Raw genomic sequence first — 22745 nt, 5'->3', positions numbered from 1 at the left:
ACAATGCAACGCACGCACTGATATTATGTCTGGGAAAATCTGAATTCCTTGAATGCACTTGGACACTGGATAAAAAACAGCGGTGACAAACTTACGTCCACCAGTTTAAAAAAACAATCCTAATGCTATCTCATTTCGTCTGTTGGGTGGAAACCTCATTATGTCCAAAGCTTACTTTTCAGTTTTCAAATTAAAACGTAACAAAAAAAAACCTGATCTACAAGCTCAAAACGTGCATATCTACTTTTTTATATACTTTAGCGACACTGTAGTATGATCAAGTAGGACATTAATTTACAAAAAAACACAAAAAAGTTTAAATATGGACATAAGGTTTCTTCTGCCCGACAATAGCTATATGAAGGAATGCCCCCAATATCTTTGCATCGGTTTTTAGCCCATTCATTGAATTCAGATGCCACCAGACATAACTGTAGGCGCAAAACTCTTATCGTCTGGCTACACCAGACTATAAGAATACCAACAGAAGTTTACAGTCAGTAATGTATATTTCCGTCATATCGATAGTTATGGCGATGAAATGCAATGTCAGAAACAAACATAACTATTGCCTTCAGTAGAGTGGTTCTAGTTCTGTGCCTTCATCCGAGTTCCACATTGACTACTTCACAAAATCTTCACATTACTTTCTGGTACACTGGCAACTGAACTGTCCAAGGTTCCCACACATTTTTAGTATTCTTTATCAATGAATTTCCAAAACGTTTCCAGAATATTTAACCCAATTTCCAGACTGATATAACAATCATTCAGTGCAATAATGAGTCTCTTACTCCTATGGGCAATGCCGAAAGACAGGCAGTGTAGCAACAATAAAGCATAGAATATAGAATGGTATAATTCAATTCCAAATTTCATGCCAAATCTTTGCTACACCACCTTTTTTTTCTTCTAATTTCAAAAATATTTCCAGGAATTTCATGACCGTGGGAACCCTGACTGTCACTAATGTAACAGAGCGAAGAGAAAAATTGCAGTGTTAAAAAAGCATCACAGGATCTTCTCAATATATCATTGATAGTAGTTTTAACAATTAATTTGCCTGTGATACATTTACTGAACGGCGATAGAAACATCAACGCAAGGACCCAATGTACGGCAAGTCAAAAGATACACAGGTGAATTATTTTTGTCTTATATTTTTATTTTAATACAATACAAATGAATGTGGCTGTAGAACATTATCATCTAATCTGAGTAAAATCATCCTGGAATGCTCGTCCGGTTGATATTTGTAGCCTTGGCACAGTAAAACGGAACTTGGCCTTGCAATCAGCAAAGCCCTTTCACAGCTGTGCTGGAGCCCTTCAGTCATGTGTACTGGAGTACAGCTCTACAAGCTGCTCTTTTTTTTTTACACCATTTGAGACACATTTCGAAAAATCTTGAAAAAAAATGTGTACATTTTGGAAAAATATAGACATTTTTTAAAAACAAATCTTCTCTTCTGGGGGTCCCTGGCACCAAATCATTTCAGATGGGGATCCGTGGCCAAATACATTTCAATTTGGGGGTGCCTGAAATGAAAACGTTTGAGAACCACTGTATGTAACATTGGCTTAAAAAGGAAAAGGATGCACAATATATCGGTATTCATATAACTATCTGCTGATAATTACTTTAAAACGTGTCATATCGTCCAAATATCAAAATTATTCCCAATGCCGAGACATTTTCACTTCCAAAGTCTCTGAAAGTGACAGCAAATTTGCCATTTCCAATGACAGTTCAGTTTCTGTCATGCAAGGAGGGAGCAAGAAAGAAAAGCTTTAACACCAAACTTAATAAGCCACCTGAAGCTCCGACATCTCGAAATACACCACTCCTCCGCACATCTGTCATGACTGAAAAGGTGTGCTATATAGTGGTCTGTTCAGTAAGCCTAATAAAGCAGGTCATCATAATATTAGTATTATTTTAATTTCTATTTTTTGTAATCTCCATTCATGCATCAGATGCAGTAATAGAAAGTGGGGCTCTATGAAGTGGGTATCTCCACCAGGACACCATGAGGCTGATTTGAAAACTTTGGGGTGGACCGGTACGCTGATTGGCCAGCTGTTTGCGAGATTAGCTCCGGAATCACACACAGGTATATGCTAAACCCTACTGGTGGAAAATGGTATTGGAATAGCTCTATCGACAGCAGTTGATACAACCGTGGAAATAATAGGTTGTCGGCCAAAACGACAATCAAGAATGCACCATTCAAAGTAATATAGTGACTGAATAGAACATGGCGTCCATTGAAGTTCAATGGCGTTGTGGCGTCCTGTTCTATTCGGTTCCTCAAGCTGTATATTGTGAAACCCTTCTTACATATCAATGTAAAAAAGAAAAAAATATATATATATATCGACAGGGAACCAGCTGGAATTTTAAGTGAGAGCTGCATTACAATGTCCTCATGTACAGTAGATGTAATTTTGGTACAGTCTCTGGATGGTAGCGATTGGGTTTTCCTCTCTCTCTCCTCTCATGTATAGATGTAATCTTGGTACAGTCTCTTCTCCAGGTCGTTCTATTTGACCACAGCCACTACATGTTTCTGCTTCTCCGACACCACCGGAACACTTCCTGGTTTGCTGTGCTTGCGCACGTTCATCTCCCTAGGAAATTAAAACACACACAAGAATCAGCATGAGTAAACAAGCCACAGTACAGCGCAGAACAGGGCTGGGCAATTCATAGAAAATAGGACTAGTTCAGCCCCAGGAAGTGAATTATAGCTATGTAAAGGGTGACGCAATAGTTATTTAATTCACCCAAAACATACATTTTGTAACCGGGGATCATATCGCTTAGACAAATGAGGTGCAAATCAAGCTTGTTTTGAGCCAAAAAAGAAGAATCGGTGATATTACGATTCTAAAAACTGCGTCCCCATCAGCAGACACTCAGCCAGCCGAATTTTCAGTTCTGTTTTTTTTGTGTGTGTTATGAGCGCGTACAGAACATAGTTGTGAGCCGAAATCAATTGATATTAGGCGTCAAAGGGCGAACTCGGTGCAGAGGGCGTTTTGGTCGGGAGGCGTCAAAAGGCGATCTCACCGCAGAGTGAGTTAAGAACGCACCAAAAACAAAAAATCTCCATGAATTCAAGGCTTCATGGGGTGTGTAATTGATAGAAAACAAATGTGGGTGAACTACTCCTTTAATATTGCTCATGTAGGTCAATTTAATAATCAAGAAGCATCTTTTGATAAAGTATTTCCATTTCTTGTATATCAATGAATCGACGCAAACAATATGACAAGTTTGCTATTGTTTGCTAGGTGCTATTGATTTTGAAGTCATATTGCCAAGCTTTATGAGTAACCCAAGCTACAGTCTACTGCTAAGAATAATTCATAGGATGGACGGGAGGGAGAGCGAGGAAGAAAGAGATGAGAAAAGCAAATAGAGGATGGAGTGAGCGAGGCAGAGTGAGACATAGGTTGTTGACCTTACACCTACGTCATTGACTACACTAATGCACCCTGAAGAAGAAAACAGATACATAAACCCATGCATAGTAAATCATTCACAACATCCACTCACTGTCCACACACACACACACACACACACACACACACACACACACACACACACACACACACACACACACACACACACACACACACACACACACACACACACACACACACACACACACACACACACACACACACACACACACACACACACACACACACACACACACACACACACACACACACACACACACACACACCTCAGAATAGTGATGTCAGTATCTAAACAAACGCAAAAAAACAACTGAATGACTGGCCCCGTTTGCCCTGCAGTTCAGTGATTCATAGGTCAATCAATTCACAATGGAAAACTGTAAATGAGTATGCAATATGTATCTGTATATTGTAACAAGGCAAAGGGGACAGTCGTGCGCAACTGTCCATGTTATTTTCCACTTGACCAGTAGCCCTGCAATGTAGAGACATAACGATGGGTTTGTCTGACAGATACATCGGCCATTATTTGACTTCTGTGTAATTATGCAGCCCATTATGTGCCAATTTCTGACCACTTTCAAACCTGCCGTCCCTATTTTGGGCATGTCGTGAATGGGAAACCTTTTCAAAAATAGCCCTGCCCATCTACAGGCTCACAAGACTGTTGTTTTGAGCCTGTACGTTGGGATATTTTTGAAATGTTTTGAATAGGACTTAAGTGCTTAAATAAAATTAGATCTAGTTGAATGTCCTCAAAACAGAAACTTTAACCAAATCAAACCTTTTCAAATTGATTAGAAAATGTTGCACTTTGACAACATAGTCAAAATGGGTAACTGGTCTAAGAATCGGGATCGGCATTGGATTCAAATTGTGGCATGGGTCGGGCTCTAGTCAGATGATGGCAGCGGATGGAGCTATCATCTACAAAATGAGGTTCTCCTAACACTCTGGGACAAAGGCCAGGATAGGACTACGCTTAATTGAAAATAGATTTGAGGTGGTTCCCAAATTCTCACCCACGTTGGTGAAGTAGATGAGGGCCTATGAAATCTGATTTCTTCATAAGACCATATGAAATGACTTCTTCTGCCGAAAAAGTTTTTTGATGGATTCAATTTAAAGGATTGTATATGTATTTGTATCTATTTTAAACCCAAAGGGGAAACTTCAGATTTTGAACCTAAATCCCATTGTTTGTTCTGCTGTGGGGAGATCCCCTAAAACATATTTCATAAGAACATTTATTGTCTTTATTTATTAATTTCTTTAATTCAGAGTAGCCAAAATGTTTACCCCTTTTTCCTGCCAGTGTAGTCTTTATTTATGTTAATAAATTCCTCCCCACAGAGGAATTCTGTGTTGCCACTGCAGTTGTATCCTACTGGCTCACCTGCCAGTGAGGAGCCCCCACCGGGAGGATGCAGGCAGTGCCTCCGTCCTACACCTCAAGTTCAACGTTCCCACTGACAGGTGCCGCCGGCCCAAGACGTAGGAGTGCGTACAGAGGCAAAGATCACCCACACTGCCCTGCCGCTCAGCCCCCCCTCCCCACCCCAACACACACACTGGGCTAGACCTACGCTGTAGAGTGCATTGCTCGAACTTGGCGGAAGTAGCGGGACTTTGGCGGAAGTACCGCTCAAGGAAATGACGGGGACACTTTCCAAATCTGTTTACATTTTCCATGTATGAAGCAAGTGTTGTGATTCGTCGGGAAAATATCGTATCCGGGGGAAATACATCTGACGGATGTTCCCGGCCGACACTTCCAAAGCTATGCACTCTCTGCCTTTAGGTTGTGAACAGGCTTTACTCTTCGCAGATGAGTGGGACCGAGGAGGCTACCCAACGCGTGATCGTATAGATGCTCGGCCAAACCCGATGCACCGCATTGGAGTCTAACCCATAGACTGGCAGGTGGTTTGATATATGTGCTACCTGAGCAGCCCGACTTCTGTGTATCTCTCCCGCAAAACGCATAAGTGTACGCCTGTGACATCAAACGCATTGATGATGCAAAGTATCGCTGCAAAATAACGCAAACGGCGTCACAGGTGTGCATTTCTACATTTTGCAGAATTTCTCCCTCACTATACAGTATAAGATCTCCTTACACAGAACAATGGGATATATGGGATTTTGTGAGCTTGTAGATCAGCTGCCAATGCAAAGTAAGTAAAGTAAGTATATATATGTAGAAAAACGCACATTTCCATTATTTGATTTTGTCGCTAAAGTATCAAAACTAAATAAAAAGAGCCCATACTTCCTGCGTCTGGCCTACCTCCTCAGTAAAGGTGCAATATCATAAAATAAATCAATAATCAATCAGTAATAGATCCCTATAGTATGGGCATGTCATTACAGGTGAAAGGCCTCCGAAAACGTCAAAGCATGCGGAAACTAAATAAAAAGAGCCCATACTTCCTGCGTCGGGACTCCTTCATGAATTTCAGCTCCTTGGCCTGGTTGTAGACGGGCTTGGGCAGGTGACGGTGTTTTGCGATGCGTCGGATCTTAGGATGGTGCTGGAACTTCTCCTTCAGCTTCTCGTTGTAGTTCACAGCTTCCCTCTCTCTGGGCGCCAGCTACGGTAAGAGTATAAAATATGTTTTTTTTATGAAATTATGCCACGGAGTCATGGACCCCCGTTAACACTGAGAGTGTACAAATGGAACCAATTGGATCCGTAAGGGTCTATTTGGATCTATTTGTACTACATAGACATGTAAAAGGGTCCATTCAGGAGCCCCGGGAACCCTATCAAGGACCTCTGGTGGTCTCCGGACCCCACTCTGAGAACAACTGGTATAAATTGCATTATGAAGACAGGGAGGGTATAAAATGGGAGAAAAAAAGAACAATGGTGTGAATGGAAGTAGGGGTGGCCAAACTGAGACGGTTACCGTTAGGCCTTGTCGGCTACTTAACCGATAAGAAGCAGCCACAACGTTACGTGCGTTATCGTGAACACAATGCACTGTGATGTGAACACAATGCACTGTGATGTGAACACAATGCACTGTGATGTGAACACAATGCACTGTGATGTGAACACAATGCACTGTGATGTGAACACAATGCACTGTGATGTTATCGTGAACACAATGCACTGTGATGTTATCGTGAACACAATGCACTGTGATGTGAACACAATGCACTGTGACGTGAACACAATGCACTGTGATGTGAACACAATGCACTGTGATGTGATGTGAACACAATGCACTGTGATGTGAACACAATGCACTGTGATGTGAACACAATGCACTGTGATGTTATCGTGAACACAATGCACTGTGATGTTATCGTGAACACAATGCACTGTGATGTGAACACAATGCACTGTGACGTGAACACAATGCACTGTGATGTGAACACAATGCACTGTGATGTGAACACAATGCACTGTGATGTGAACACAATGCACTGTGATGTGAACACAATGCACTGTGATGTGAACACAATGCACTGTGATGTGAACACAATGCACTGTGATGTGAACACAATGCACTGTGATGTGAACACAATGCACTGTGATGTGAACACAATGCACTGTGATGTGAACACAATGCACTGTGATGCGCACACTTTCCCAGTAGCCTAAAGGTGTTTCGAGACCACAACATGGAATGAGCGGGTTCATTTGGTTACACTCCCAAAGTTACATTTCTGTGTATCACAATATATCAATAATATAATCCACCACTCGAGGGAGGGGGAAGACAGCTATAGATCTTGCATGGAAAAGAGTGAGCTGGCGGGAAGGGGCTTTTTATTTTTACCACCAACGTTGACCTGCACTACCAAAGTGAAGCGATTGAAGCAACTGGAAACAAATATATATCTTCAGGTTTGCTGCTAGCACGACACCCCTCATTAGCCCGTTAGTGTTTGTCGGTTACTAATTTCTTAACGGTTATCGCTTAGACACCCCTAAATGGAAGACGGTAGCGGTGCTACTTAAAATAAAAATTAAAATAATGAAATTTAGCCAATCTACTTGCTGACAATACATTGCATCATGATGCATTGAGGGCTTGTAGACCTGCTATTTCCCTATTTTTTGCACGTCACCGTTGTGGCAAAAACAGTGTTTAAGTGCTTGATCGATTACTCGATTAGCCCAGGAAAGTAATCAATAGAATAATTGCTAAGTAAATAATGGATAGTCGCAGCCCTAAGACAACGGTGTATAAGGGGACAGCATGAGTGGTGAAGAGAGTCCAGCCAACAAAGTGAATAAGCATATACACAATTTACAATTTAGGCATTTAGCAGACGCTCTTAATCCAGAGCGACTTACATTAAGCAATAACAAAAACATGGCATACATCACATATATAAAAAGTAGTTATCATGAATCATGCGTAAACTAAGAACTTAACAGTGGAGTATCTATGTAAACTATACATACTATACTATATAATATATTATACATGTGTACTATAAAGTGCTATGACTACATAAAATGCAATTCTAGAGCTGTCTACGTAACAAGCTCTAAGTCTGTTTAAAATACTATCTAAGTCTACATAATGTGCTATCTAAGGGGCACAATAACACAATAACAAAGAGAGAAAAGAGAAAAAAGAAATGCGAAGAAAATTAGGTAGTGGGTGGCCGAGCAGTGGAATTATAATAGAGGCCAAGCTGGTTTTAATATACCACTGATATAGCCAAAATTCCACTACGTTTGTACCACGTACCAACAGTTCTGCACAGCACTGATCCTTCAAATAACAGACTTATACAGGGCCTGTATATTGAATGCCTTTTCTATTAGCTTCAAGCTCTTTTCACTCGGTTTCGATTGCAGGAGACAAACTGCATGGGCAAGATACTCCCTTTTCTGGCAGGAGCAACTGCTTAAACTGCGGCGGGACGGATTCAAAACTAAATACCCTTCCATCAGTTCCATCTCCAGCAATAGAACCAACGGGTCTATGCAGAAGCCTCATTTCATTTCTGTGTCTTGAAGGAAACATGAAAACATTTAGAGCTGCCAACAGTTAATCAAACTAATCGATTGAAACACCCTTCTCGATTATTCGATTAATCAAAAAAGTCATCCAATAGAATAAAATATTTGAGGAAACAAAAATTGATAGTTGCAGCCCTAATGAAAGCATTGAAAACAAAGGGTTACATTTGTGCGTGTCGCTTCGCCCATTACTGACAGTTCAAGTACACTTTCTTGATTTACATGTGCTGCCTAGGCCATGAAATAAACGTTGGCCTGGATAACAGTAAGCAGTTAACTGCAGACTGACAACCTTAACAATGAAATCTGAATCAATGTCTGTTAAAAAAAAGCGAACACAACAGATCAAACCATCTCTCCTGCCTCCATCTCTCTCATAAAAACTTCAGGCCCTCACCGACTCCGAGCCTTAGCTGAGGTCCTTTAAGTGCACCCCTTCCTTGTGGGCTTTCATTCTAATTAAAAGCAATGATTTTTCTCAGTTTCAATTTGTTTGAGAAGAGCTGATAGCTGCTGATCCTGTTGGAACACCCTACTGTACCTCCACTTACACACCGGTCAGCCTGTTAAATGTTATTTACCGTATGACATTTTTGGTAAGAGTCTTGAGGAGATATAGGAAGGAAGGGGAGCTGGCCAAGCCAACTGAAATACTTCTAACACAATCAAATGTCCGTCTGGTTAGTTAAAAGCATCAACCTTATATACCCAAACTGACCACACTCAGTGGGGTTGTAAATGATTGTGCCTAATGTAACAGATAATATAAGACACAAAATGAGAAAACACCCAACTAAGATTCTTCATTAGCAATCACATGTATCCAAACAGGAAAAAATGATTTCTAAGAAGCAAAAAACAAAGTCATGTCCTATATATTTTTGTGCAGGGCGTTGCTGAAAATGAGCACCTGTGCTCAGCTACCTCCCTGGGTAAATAAAGAATTAAAAAAATATATATATATATCAAATAGGCCATCATATTTAAACTAAAACATAGTGTTCCCTACCAGTGCTGCACTAGATTGTACTGCTTAGCCTAAATACAGTATCAGCACATTTCAATGACATGCGGCGCCGGTGCCCCTCCAAGATGAAAAAAAAGAAAAAGGAAGAGCTAATAATTATGTCCACTTTTGCCAGCCCGCCCTAGGCCTTAATACATCTAATTCAGAGGTTTCCAACCTTTTCCGGATCAGGGTCCACTGGAAAAAAAGCATTCGATATCCACCCATCGGAGCACTTAAAACGGCAGCCTATCGGTTAACCACACGTGAGAGTGGTCAGATGGGTGGGGCTGCTGTGCAACTTCATGGCATGTTTATTTTAATGACCAATCAATCAAATCGAATTATGGTCCAGCTTGGCTGAATGGAACCAACATATTATACTTTAAAGTTCCCATTCATCGTTATCAGAGTGAAAACACCCATTTCAAGTTTTAAAGCATTTTTTTGTAGATCGTAGATCTGCTACTTTTGATGATTTTGTGTGACACTGTAGTATGATCCAGTAAGGAGTTAATTTACGGGAGGGAGTGGGGGGGTTCTGCCCGACAGCAACGATATCAGTCTTTTGCCAATTAACCCATTTTGACCTGAGATTAGATTTTAAAAATGTCTTCTACATCCTGACAGTTTTCTGAAAAAGCTGTTTCTATGTCAGTCGTTTTTTCAAAAATAGCAGACCTACAAGCTCATAGCGCGCCACTCGGTGGCGCGCTATGAGCTTGTAGATCTGATATTTTTCAATAGCTAAAGCATAACATAATGCTAACACCAAAAGGGGTTCCCGCCCAAAATGGATTAAGTGGGGGCCCACTTCAACTACGGTCACGGCCCACAGGTAGGGGTTATCGGCGGTCTATTTGACACTGTGGCGGCAAAGGGGGCAGTCATTTCTGATGCCTTACCATTGTAAGTAAGGCATCAGAAACGAGCCACGAGCGGTATAGCAGCATGACAGTGAGCGAACTCAAGAGCCGGTCCGGTTGCGATGCCTCCTTCAGCGTTCAGATCAGACAGAGACATAGGCTTGATTCAGCATTTCTCCATAATTAAAGACCCTTTCAGTACAACTTGATTGTTAATGCTTCATTATGTTCAGAGTGCCTGGGCTTTAAGTGATTGGCTGATCCAAACTGCTGATAGGAGCAGGGCTTGTCTGATCTGTTTAAGTGCAAAGCTTCCGAATAAATCTCCCCTCTTATACAGTGACAGTAAAACAAGTGCCAAAACTTGGCCAATTTTCCACCCGGAGCTGCATTAACTCATTCTGGGCGGGAACCCCCTTTTGGTGTTTTAAAGCATTATGTTATACTTTAGCTATTGCAAAATAGCAGATCTACAAGCTCGTAGCGCGCCACCGAGTGGCGCGCTACGAGCTTGTAGGTCTGCTATTTTTGAAAAATTGTGAAAATGTGGCGCAAATCTTTGAATATATATTCTTTCAGAGCGAACGTTATTTAACTCAAATCTTCGCTTCTGGGAGGGTTCTTCTTCTGGAACTACATCTTTTCAGATGGGGATCGGCGGCCAAGTACATATAGTTTTGGGGGGTCCTTGACATGAAAATGTGTCAGAACGACTGACATAGAAACATAGGGTTTTTCAGAAAACTGTCAGGATTTTTAGAAGACATTTGTAGAATCGTCCTCAGGTCCAAATGGGTTAACCCATTTTGGGCGGGAACCCCTTTTGATGTTAGCATTATGTTATGCTTTAGCTATTGAAAAATAGCAGATCTACAAGCTCATAGCGCGCCACCGAGTGGCGCGCTACGAGCTTGTAGGTCTGCTATTTTTGAAAAATCGAAGAACGACTGACATAGAAACATAGCTTTTTCAGAAAACTGTCAGGATGTAGAAGACATTTTTAGAATCTGATCTCAGGTCAAAATGGGTTAAGGGAATAAGAAAGAGTGAATCCGATTGAGGATGAAAGATGGATCTTGGACAGAGCACAGGGATATCCCATTGATCTCTGTTATTCATCCATAAATTGCGTTTTGGGCACGCGAGGCCTTCCCCAATATTTTAAAGAAGCTAATTAGACAGATGAGCAACACACAGCATTAGGTACATTTCTGCTGACACGGACCGCATTGTGCGTAAAGCCATATACACGGTGCTTATAAGATATTAACCCATTTTGACCTGAGATCAGATTCTAAAAATGTCTTCCACATCCTGACAGTTTTCTGAAAGAGCTATGTTTCTGTCAGTCGTTCTTCGATTTTTCAAAAATAGCAGACCTACAAGCTCGTAGCGCGCCACTCGGTGGCGCGCTATGAGCTTGTAGATCTGCTATTTTTCAATAGCTAAAGCATAACATAATGCTAACACCAAAAGGGATTCCCGCCCAAAATGGGTTAAAACTCAATGTGGGAAGTTTTAAGTGAGATTACAGTTTAGTACACAGTACACAAGTACAGTACACAATCGAGTCTCGTTTTAGAAATCATTTGTAGAGAAACACAGACGAAACTCTTTGGACTTTTCTCTTTGTACTTTGCATCTGCCACCAGAGAGCCGCTGTGCCAATTGGTACATTGTACTTATTGGGAGTGATTCTTCTCTAAGTCAGCATCCATCAAAGCGTTTGGCAAGTGGCACTGCTGGCATTCCTGGCACCTTCACCTACTCTCCGAGTCTCCGTGGGGGAACTCAGAGTACTCAGATTGTTTTACTAATTATTTTTTTACTAGAGTAAAAGTAGCAATATAGAAATACTCTGTTACACGTAGATAAGACGCCTGCATTCAACATTTTAAAAGTATTATTATCAAAATATAGTTTCTGTCGGACAGACACCCCTTAACTCCGTAATTTAACTTTGTGTTTTTTCATAATTTAACGCCCTACTTGAAGCGACGCGTTTTGAGCTCGTCGACTTTTGAAATTGAATGCTGAAAAGTAACAGTTTTGGACATATGAAATGTCCACCAGACGATATACTTATAAAGTACCAAAGTAAATGTACCAATATTATTTTCAAATAGCCAAAGCTGTAAAATTGTTGAGTGGTTGATGGTATGTTTTGTAATTCTTATCTAAATCTACAAATTAAGTAAAGCTGTCAAATATTTTTTGTGGCGTTAAAAGGTTACGTTTGCCTCTGAGATGTACTGTGTTGGAGAAGTACAGAATTTATTTAGTTCTCAAGTAATTTAAATCAAGTACAGTACTTGAGTTGCTTTCCACCACTGGCTGCTTAGGAGGGCAAGAGGCCAGGGGCCTGTGTTGAGAGAATGGAGCCAACTAACAATATAAGGTCAAACACAGGGGGGCGCTGTGGCTAAAGATATGAATGGTCAAATTAGTGCAGGGGCCAACACTGATATTTTGACAATATTGGCACCACCTAATGTGACTGTAAGATTTTGGTATTCCTACACGTCTAGTTTATATTTTTGGTATGATACATCTTCCAAGATTACAGTTGGCGAACATGCAGTAAGGTTTGAGGTAGGTTGTCGTTGTCGGACCAATGACTGGTCGGAACTTAGTACTGCACCCGTTATTATAACACATATAACACATAACTGGCAATAACTGAATGGAAGATGTATCATACCAAAATAATAAACTAGAGACATGTAAGATTACAAAAATTACATATAAGAAGATATAAAAAGCGGCCAATTACATATAATTTTCGGGGTTCTTGACATTAAATAATTTGAGCACCACTGATATATATATTCAGAAAACTGCCAGGATTTAGAAACATAGGTTATTCAGAAAACTGCCAGGATTTAGAAACATAGGTTATTCAGAAAACTGCCAGGATTTAGAAACATAGGTTATTCAGAAAACTGCCAGGATTTAGAAACATAGGTTATTCAGAAAACTGTCAGGATTTAGAAGCATAGGTTATTCAGAAAACTGTCAGGATTTAGAAGACCTGGTCTCAGGTCTTATACGAATTGAGACGAGACTCACCTTCCCCAGCTTCTCCGCGGCGTTGGCTTTCCACAGTCGAATGTTCATCTCGTCAGAACCACTGAGGATGTACTTGTTGTCAGCGGACCACTTGACACAGATGACATGCTGCATGCGTTTGGTGTGATAGATCTCCCTGAGAAACGCACAATAGCAAAACAAGTCAATATGGCGGCACTAGGGGTGCAACAGTTAATCAAACTAATCGATTTAATCTCGTTTTTTTCAACCCCATCTGCTGACTGCCCAGAACGATTTGTTACAAATAAAATGAAAATGTAACAAGAAAACCCTTGATTATTCAAAAACATTATTGATAGAACATTTTGCTGAGAAAACAATTGACAGTCACAGCCCGCAGGTTGGGGAATCGCTGAGGTCACAGCCAGTATTATTATAACAAAGAAAAAAACTTTAGATTTTTGTGTTGGCTATTCAAATATAGCAGATGAAAAAGCTCACAGCGCGTGACCGTTCACATGCTTCGAGCTTGTACATCTGCTATTTATTTTTGTTACATTTTTGAAACATCTTGAAAGTGCGAGAAGAACTACTGATTTAGAAGGCATTTAGAGAATAAAGGGTATGCACGTGCCTAAAGTGAGTGGCAAATCGAGTGGCAAAGTGAGTTTAACGTTGTTTAAAACCCATTTTGACCTGAGATCAGATTCTAAAAATGTCTTCTACATCCTGACAGTTTTCTGAAAAAGCTATGTTTCTGTCAGTGGTTCTTCGATTTTTCAAAAATAGCAGACCTACAAGCTCGTAGCGCGCCACTCGGTGGCGCACTATGAGCTTGTAGATCTGCTATTTTTCAATAGCTAAAGCATAACATAATGCTAACACCAAAAGGGGTTCCCGCCCAGAATGGGTTAATGCAACAACATAGTTTTCGGTTTGGTTGTATGGGCTGTCATGGGCTGTCAAGAACAGAAAGTAGTTTTTTGCCACTCAGTAGGCGTTCCCGCATAACTTTGGACGGCCTTACTGACCTGCTCGTCCCGCTGTCCTTGGCGAAGATGCGGACAGTCTTGTCAAAACTGGAGGAGACAAATTCCCTCCCTGTCGGGGAGTAGTCGACATCTAACGCAGCAGAGACGTGGTCCATGTGCACCGTAACCGGTTTGTCCAGGTGGCGCATGTCGTATGTGTACAGACTGGTTGAGAGACAAGAAACACAGTCAAGATTATGGGGTGTGTAACAGTAACAGTCAATGGAAGTAATCCATTATAAATTACATAATCTATTACAGTGGTTTTCAACCCGTCGCCCGGGGACCACCAGTGGTCCTTGCGGGGAGTTCCAGGTGGTCCCCAGCTGAATGGAGAGTTGGTAACCAAATGGAACCTTATATAGACCTTTAACTCTTGAGTGTAAAATGAAACCAATTATGGGTTTCATGTTACGCTCTCAAGAGTTAAATTGTTGTTAAACAACTGCATTACTTAATTTACAAGAAGTCTACACAATTAGAGAATGTAGAAGAATTGTTATTTTTTATCAATGTTTGCCTGTTGTCTCTTATTGTGGACAAAATCTCACGGCCAAGCTACACCAAGCTTTTCTCGCGCGTTTACCCTAAACGCGCGGCCCGCGCGTGCGTTTTTTAAAATAGGACTGGACCTAAATTCAACGCACGCGTTTAGGGTAAACGCGCGCGTTTTGTGCGCGAAAAGCCTGGTGTAGCTTGGCCGTTATCCAACGACAACAACATATTCTAAGTTTTGGGCCTGAGAGGCTAAATCTCATCAAATGGTGGTCCGTGGCTCATACGCAGAATACATAATGGACCTTGATGTAAAAAGGGTTGAAAGCTACTGACTGATCTATTATATTAAAATGATTGATTACTGTGTAGCAGAAACGGACCTTGAACACAAATAACAAAACATTTAAATAGGTTAACAGCAGTCTAAATAATGACAGTATGCTCACTTGTAGTCTTCATTTGCAGCAGTGAAGTAAAAGGCTTCCATGGGGTTCCAGCACAGGGTGTTGCTGTTCATACTCATGATAAGCTGTGGGGGGAGAAAGAAAGACAAACATCAAGATCATTTACACTTGTGTTTCCAACACAAACTTTGTTTAACCAGGGCATGGAAAGCCCCAGAGACTAGAAGAATGTGCATGTGCACCTCTTACTGGTAGCACTATTTTATGTTATGTCTGGGCCAGCCAGCCCTGGAACCCAGATCCAGAGTTTCTGGGCTTTCTAGGGTAGCCGATCTACAAGCGAGCTTGTAGATCAGCCATTTTCACAGAATATTGGTCTATATGTATGGCAGCGGTGGCCGAACGGATTGCGGAGCGGTCTTGATACCGGAAGGTCGCCAGTTCGAATCAGCGGATTACCAATGCTGTGCCCTTGAGCAAGGCATTGAACCACTACCATGAAATGTTCTATGAGGAGGGCCTGGCTGGAAACAAGTTCTTGAGCTTAGCCCAGATACCCTGGGTAAATATAGTAACTTTGCTTTGCTTTGCTCTGCCTGGCGGGTGGAAACCTCATATGGTGCTTTTGAGGATTCAAAAAACACAAAAAGTTAACATATGGAGGTTTCTGCCCAACAACAACAACGATGACATAATAGGGACTGTAGGGTTGTGTGTGGTTATTAAACAGCGTTACCTTTTTAAGTGGGGCAGCATCTCTCATGTCGTACAGCACTATGCTTCTGTCGGTAGCACAGCTCGCAAGAATCTCCGTCTGTGGAAAGACGAGCACGGTTTTACCGAAATGTACATACAGTACATCTCTGGCATTATCAAGAATAAGTGTTAAAAAGAAGATGATGCCCTCGTTTAGGTTGGAATTCCGTTTCAAGTGGGAACTGAATCCAAATTGGCAAGAACCGGGTACCCATCAAAAATAAGAAATCGGAATTGATCAAAATCAAAAAGTAAAAAAATAAGTTTAACCCATTCAGGACGGGAACCCCTTTTGGTGTATTAAGCATTATGTTATACTTTAGCTATTGAAAAATAGCAGATCCCGCGCTACAAGCTTGTAGATCTGCTATTTTTGAAAAATCGTGAAAATGTGGCGCAAATCTTTGAATTTATATTATTTCAGAGTGAATGTTTTAACAAATCTTCAAATCTTTGCTTCTGGGGGGGTTCCTGGAACTACATATTTTCAGATGGGGGTCCGCAGATACATATAATTCTGGGGGTCCTTCCTTGACATGAAAAAGGTTTAGCACCCACTGACATAGAAAAATAGGTTTACCAGAAAACCGATTTAGCAGACTAAATAACAGAGTTAAAATAATGGTTCAAGTGGTTAAAAGCTATAAGGCGACACAGATCTTAAGGTCCTCAGGTCTTAATGGGCCAGCGTGGTCTGCTGCGCAGCGCGGCGGCTCCTCACCTCCACGGGGTTGAAGCGCACCGAGCTGAAGCTGGCGTCGCCCCAGGAGAAGGAGCGCACGGGACTGCTCCTCTGCTCGTCCCACACGTCCACCTGCTGCCCGCACGTCACGTACACGGCGTCACTCTGGTGATGGTCGATGCCCGTGAACACCGTCTGTGGTGGTGGAGACAACGGCATACGTACATACATACATCAGCAACACTCACATCATCATTTTAGGTTCAAGGGTGTACTTTATTGTTACATCTTGTGTACAGGTATATAAGAGTTTAAGACTTATTTTTGTTTGGCTTCCCTCAGACAATGCAGCAGCAAATATACAACATAATATATGTATATATATATAACAAACAAAGGGATAGAAATAGAGCAAACAAAGAGTACATGTGCATGTTTTCCCTGTAGTAGAAGGTTAGGTGAACTTTGTGTGAACAACTTCACAGTAGGCTATGTTCCAAAAATACATAAACAAATATTAGTTTAGAAAGGTGAAATTCGAGCTTAATAATGCGAGAAGAGGGAGAAGGTGCGGGGGGCTAGCGCTGCGTTTCCCTTTTCCCTGATTCACTCTGTTTCTTATCAGTTCGTTCATGTATCTGATTGTTCGTGGAAAGAAGCTTTAGTTTCCCAGGATTGTTGCTGTAATTATTAAAATAGCAACAACCCTTGGCTTCAGATTACATGTAATACGATAGCCCTGCCCTACTGTTGTTTAAGCCCTTTAAAACGTACGTCCATTAGATGAATGCTTGTCGTCGCGTCATAGTAGAGCAAAAGAAAACATGCATCCAATTTGACAGGTCTAATATATCTGTGCTTAATTCTGGTTCTTATTAACTTATTCTGTGTTTGTTTACTAAAACAGAATAATGAGAGCCAAAAAGGAAATGGGGCATGACAGTTCGTTCGTGTAAATAAACAAATAAACATGCCTTTATTGCTAGAGGCTACTGTATTTGTCCTAGCAGTCTTATTTAAGGCAATAGATGCATTTCATAAGCTGCTAAATGAGCCAAACATATATTTTAAAAGTGTTTTGTGATTGCCTGCAAAATTCAAGAATACAACCATAAAGTGTGTCTGATAATTAAACCATTTCAGCCATTGATGGTCAACTCACTCACCCTTTATACTAGTAGTTATCAAAGTGGGGGGGTGTGGGGGGAAGATTGGGAGTGAGTCTACACTTCTAATTGCAGTGGGAAGTACATTCCATAATTTTGGAGCCAGAAGGGAAAAGGGTTGTCCCGGTGGTTTTAGTGAAGGTACTTCTACTACTTGAGGATGACCTGTCCTAGAGAGACTTCCAGCTTCCCTGCGTTGGCTGATCTGAGCGCACGGGAGGGTTTGTAGGGCCCAACCCTATGCCTTTATCAGGCTGACTAAATTATCTATTCTAAATTTAAGAAAAGCTGTCGGCTGTCTTAAAAAAAGGCTGTCTACAAAAAAAAAGCTGTCTGTCGCAAGTGAAATGCATGTTGGGAGGGACACAGATAAATGTATGTGTCACCGTTTTCGGTGCAACACTCCCCTTGCCTTACCCACCGCACCGACACCTCTGGACAACTGGAATTAGACCGTGTCTCGCAGCAGAGCCACACTGGGAACATTTCTGGGGGGTGTGTGGCAGACAGGCAGCATCGCAATTTCAGAACACCACGGTCGCCTACCATGCCAAAGTAATTTGCAACGTTTAAACTGCGTCGCAGCAGAGCCACACGGGGAACATTTCTGGGGGGTGCGTGGCAGACAGGCAGCATCGGAATCAACGCTAAAAACTGCGTGGGTTATCGCCAACACATGCACTGTCATGCGCTGTTTAGAGACCACAACAAGTAATGAGCGAGTCCATTTGGCTACGCTCTCAAAGTTACATTACTGTGACAGCGCAATGACCGCCATCCCGTGCCGTCGGTAAAATAAAATGATAATTACATACAGAGATGCAATGACAGTTAATGACAAAATATCTATAACATTAATTTTGTGCCAAAGTTCAACCCAATTTCCCAACATCATCCGTTAACCATTTCCTCCCAATCAATGTGATCTATTATATCGCATTACCCACACTGTACATCATTTCCTGTTCATATATTAGAACGGGTAAGGCCCTAGTCCATTAAATTGATGCACGACTGGCTATGATGAGCTGTGGAAACGATACAGCAACGTCAACCATACAGTACCTTGCCAAGAATAGTGCTGAGGGGCTCCTCTTCCTGTCCATAGCCTGGTGCCTCCATGTTCCATTGTTTGATGGTTCTGTCATCACCGACCTGTCTCAAACACACACGCACACACATATGATACCTTGTTCATTTTACCCACTGCCAAACTCCTAGTAGGAACCCATTTTTGGCGGGAACCCCTTTTGGTGTTTTAAGCATTATGTTATACTTTAGCTATTGAAAAATAGCAGATCTACAAGCTCATAGCGCGGCACCGAGTGCCGCACTATGAACTTGTAGGTCTGCTATTTTTGAAAAATCTTAAAAATGTGACGCAAATCTTTGAATATATATTCTTTCAAAGGTTTTTAACTCAGGTCTAAATGGATTAAGGTTACAAACCTGGGAACAATTGAGCACTCCCCTAACCCTAACCCATAAATTATACATTATGGATAAATATTATGGACTTAGATGGTTCAAATACAGATCTCATGAAAGACTTCATTTTCTAATCTAAGTTGTTACAAATGTCAAAAAGGTTACCGTAAAGAAGGAAGTGCCACAGAATCGGACAACCATTCCCCGAACAAAGCCCTCATGGGCCTGGATTGTGCGGACGCATTCACGTCTGGTTAGATCCCACACTTTCACCTGAGGAACACATTAGTATTAGATCCCACACTTTCACCTGAGGAACACATTAGTATTAGATCCCACACTTTCACCTGAGGAACACATTAGTATTAGATCCCACACTTTCACCTGAGGAACACATTAGTACACAGTTACACACTTACTATTGGATAGCACATCACCATCAACGCTGTTATTCATTAAAGGACCACTTCACCACTTTTCAACTTCTCTTCCTATAATTGATCCTAACTAATGTTGATGATAAAATACCACAATTTTTTCCTACTCAGTCTGTGTCTCATAGGAAGGCTGTGGGCAGTTCAGAAACCAGTGACATCATCGATGGTGAATCCAAGCTAATAGAAACGGCAGGCTTTCTTTTCCTGAAAAGTTGCAATGCAAAAGTTGAAGCCATCGTTCTCACGATAATAAAAATCTAAATATATTCTAAAACAAATCTTGTTTAAAAATAAATCTGCCTAATGATGATGTCACTGGTGGACGGGTGTCCGAACTGCCCAAAGCCCTCCTATGAGACACAGACTGAGTAGGAAAAAATGGTGGTGTTTTATCATGAACATTAGTGAGGACCAATTATATGAAGAGATGTTGAAAAGTGGTGAAGTGGTCCTTTAAACAAAGTCTAGTCATATCTGATAATATAGACTTCCAAAGTCTTGAGAACTATGGTATAGCGGTCGATTGATATATGGGGTAGGGCTGTCACGATTATGATGATATTTTTACAATTAATTGTCTAACAAATAATTGCCATTAACATGATTTCAGCATTGAACATTGAGACATATAAATCAAAACTACACTTATCTTTGCATTTTCAAAGAAAATTTGCACAGCAAAGATTGCACAGCTCAGATAGTCATGACAAATTAACAACTTCAATATTCACAGAAATTGCTGAAAATGGCCGGTAAGCTTGTATGTACATGTGAAAGGGCCTTTATTATGGCCACCTCAATACCTCTCCATCACAAGCACCAGACAGCAGAGTGGACAGACTCTTGGGGTGCTTGGCCATGCAGTTGACTCCATCTCTGTGTCCGTCCAGGGAAGTCAGGAATGGCTTTGCAAACACTCTTTCCAGCTTGGTGGCATTCAGAGCCCTGGTGTATTCCCTTCCAACCTCGAATGGGTTGAGCACTGGGTCATAGTTTCTGGGTACTGAAAGCAGACAATAGTCAACATTATAAACAGTATGACAAGCATACATTTTATACTGTCTTGCAGCTCAAGACATTATCTAACATTTTCTTCTCCTTGTAATCAACCATGACTTGCTATCGGGGAGTGCAGTGCCCAGTGGATCAAGTCGGTCCGGCCCCACGGTTGTCCAGAACCACCTCAAAAGTCTTCTGCCCGGGCCAGACTCCATATTTGGGCATGCCTAACAAAGAACTCTATGGGCATAAAAGGCGACACATCTGACATCACTGCATAGACTCCATATTAGGGAATGCCTGACAAAGAACTCTGAATACGGGTTCGTCCCACCGACTTCTGACATCATTCTGACACACGCGTTCCACACCGCCACAGGGAGTGCAGTGGCCACTGGCCGGTGTCGAGTCATTCGGACACACGGCTGTGCAGAACCGCCTGCCACAAAAGGCTTCTGCCCGGGCCAGACTCCGAGTCGGTCGGACCCACGGTTGTCCAGCACCGCCCCAAAAAGGCCTCTGGACAGGGCCACTGCCCAGTGTCCATGTATGGAGCTGGCCTGTTCTGACATCATTCTGACGTCTGCCTATACTCCATATTTGGGCATACCTGACAAAAAACTCCATATATGGGCATAAAAGGGACACATACATATCTGGGTGGGGCATTCATTTCCAACTTGCATTGTTCCAAGTAGGCCAGTGCCCAACGTGCACGGCTGTAGAGGCTCCAACGTGCACCGCTGTAGAGGCTCCAACGTGCACCACTGTAGAGGCTCCAACAGGCACCGCTCTAGTATCTATAAATGCACCATGTCTCTGTGTGTACGTGTGTACGTCTGTAATCCACGTAACTCGAGAACCGTTCGTCCCACTGACTTCAAATTCGACACACCACCACAGGGAGTGAAGTGCCCGGCCTTGAGTCGGTCGTACCCACGGTTGTCCAGAACCGCCAAAAAAGGCCTCTGCCCAGGCTCTGGACAGGGCTCCAATTGATCATACCAGATCACCCGTAGATCTCCATATATGGAGCATTGGAGCTGGCCTGTTCCGACATCACAATTATGTTCTGACATCTGCATAGACTCCATATTTGGGCATGCCTGACAAAGAACTCCGCATATACAAAGAACTCCATATATGGGCATAAAAGGGGCGCAGACATAACTGGGTGGGCCCTGGGGCATGCATTTCCAACTTGAAACGATGCAAGTTGGAAATGCATGTTAATTTAATGAGGTGCTTCAGACGTTACTTTGATTTTTCTTCTAAAAAAGGGACTAGAGCAATATCATGCAGTCTGTGCAAGTTGTCCCAATGTCTTCCATTAGCTGACAGCAACTCACAGGGTTTGCAACATCAAAGTTGTCATTACAAGACGTACATTTAGATCTGATAATTGCACAATTTAAAGTTCAAAGTACACTTTACTTTATAATTCCCTAGCATTTCCCAAAGCATACATTTATCCTTTATTCTTTTTACATTTTGGGGGAAAAAATAGCCAATTTGGCAATGAGGAACCGTACCTCTGTACACAATTTATGCATGTGATGTACCTTTGCTAACGTTAGCTAGTTGATTACTGTCTTACCTCGCTGGATATCATATTTTGTCTCTCGGACAAAGTCGTCCGGGTTCCTCGAGAGAACTTTAACTTTCATTTCGCGTTCGTAAATACAAGAGATGAAGTACCAAAGGGTTTTATATAAGAAAGTATCTAAATGTTTCACTGCATGTGGGGTTTAACTTCACTAGCCCATGTGTTGATGTGTGTGAGGAAAATACAACGTCACGTGATACAGTACTGCTGCATTGTGGGACGCATGACGTACGTCTGTGGGGGCGGGGTCAACCAGGCTTACTTGGCTTACTTGAGAGCAGTGTTGCCATGTCCGCTTTTTTTAAAGCGACTTTGTGCTTGTTTTTCTGTAAAGTAAAGTTGCTTGTAAATATTGGGG

The 22745-nt window shown here is 41.7% G+C and overlaps 1 protein-coding gene across 1 annotated transcript; it reads right to left on the bottom strand.

Annotated features, from left to right (window-relative positions):
• Positions 1–1326: 1326 nt before the first annotated feature.
• dcaf13 (ddb1 and cul4 associated factor 13) lies at positions 1327–22611 on the bottom strand. Its single transcript, XM_079504480.1, has 11 exons — positions 22379–22611; positions 20586–20785; positions 19511–19618; positions 18983–19072; positions 16791–16946; positions 16050–16127; positions 15356–15438; positions 14412–14576; positions 13420–13555; positions 5919–6082; positions 1327–2630 (listed from the first exon to the last, which is right to left on the bottom strand). The coding sequence occupies exons 1-11, from the start codon at positions 22446–22448 to the stop codon at positions 2543–2545; spliced, it is 1338 nt and encodes a 445-aa protein (XP_079360606.1). The 5' UTR covers positions 22449–22611; the 3' UTR covers positions 1327–2542.
• Positions 22612–22745: the final 134 nt, after the last annotated feature.

The sequence above is a fragment of the Electrona antarctica genome (genome assembly GCF_951216825.1).
Source record: "Electrona antarctica genome assembly, chromosome: 6".
In the NCBI taxonomy this organism is placed as follows: domain Eukaryota; kingdom Metazoa; phylum Chordata; class Actinopteri; order Myctophiformes; family Myctophidae; genus Electrona; species Electrona antarctica.
Note: the sequence above shows the minus strand (reverse complement) of the source record. Positions and strands in the feature narration are given on the sequence as shown.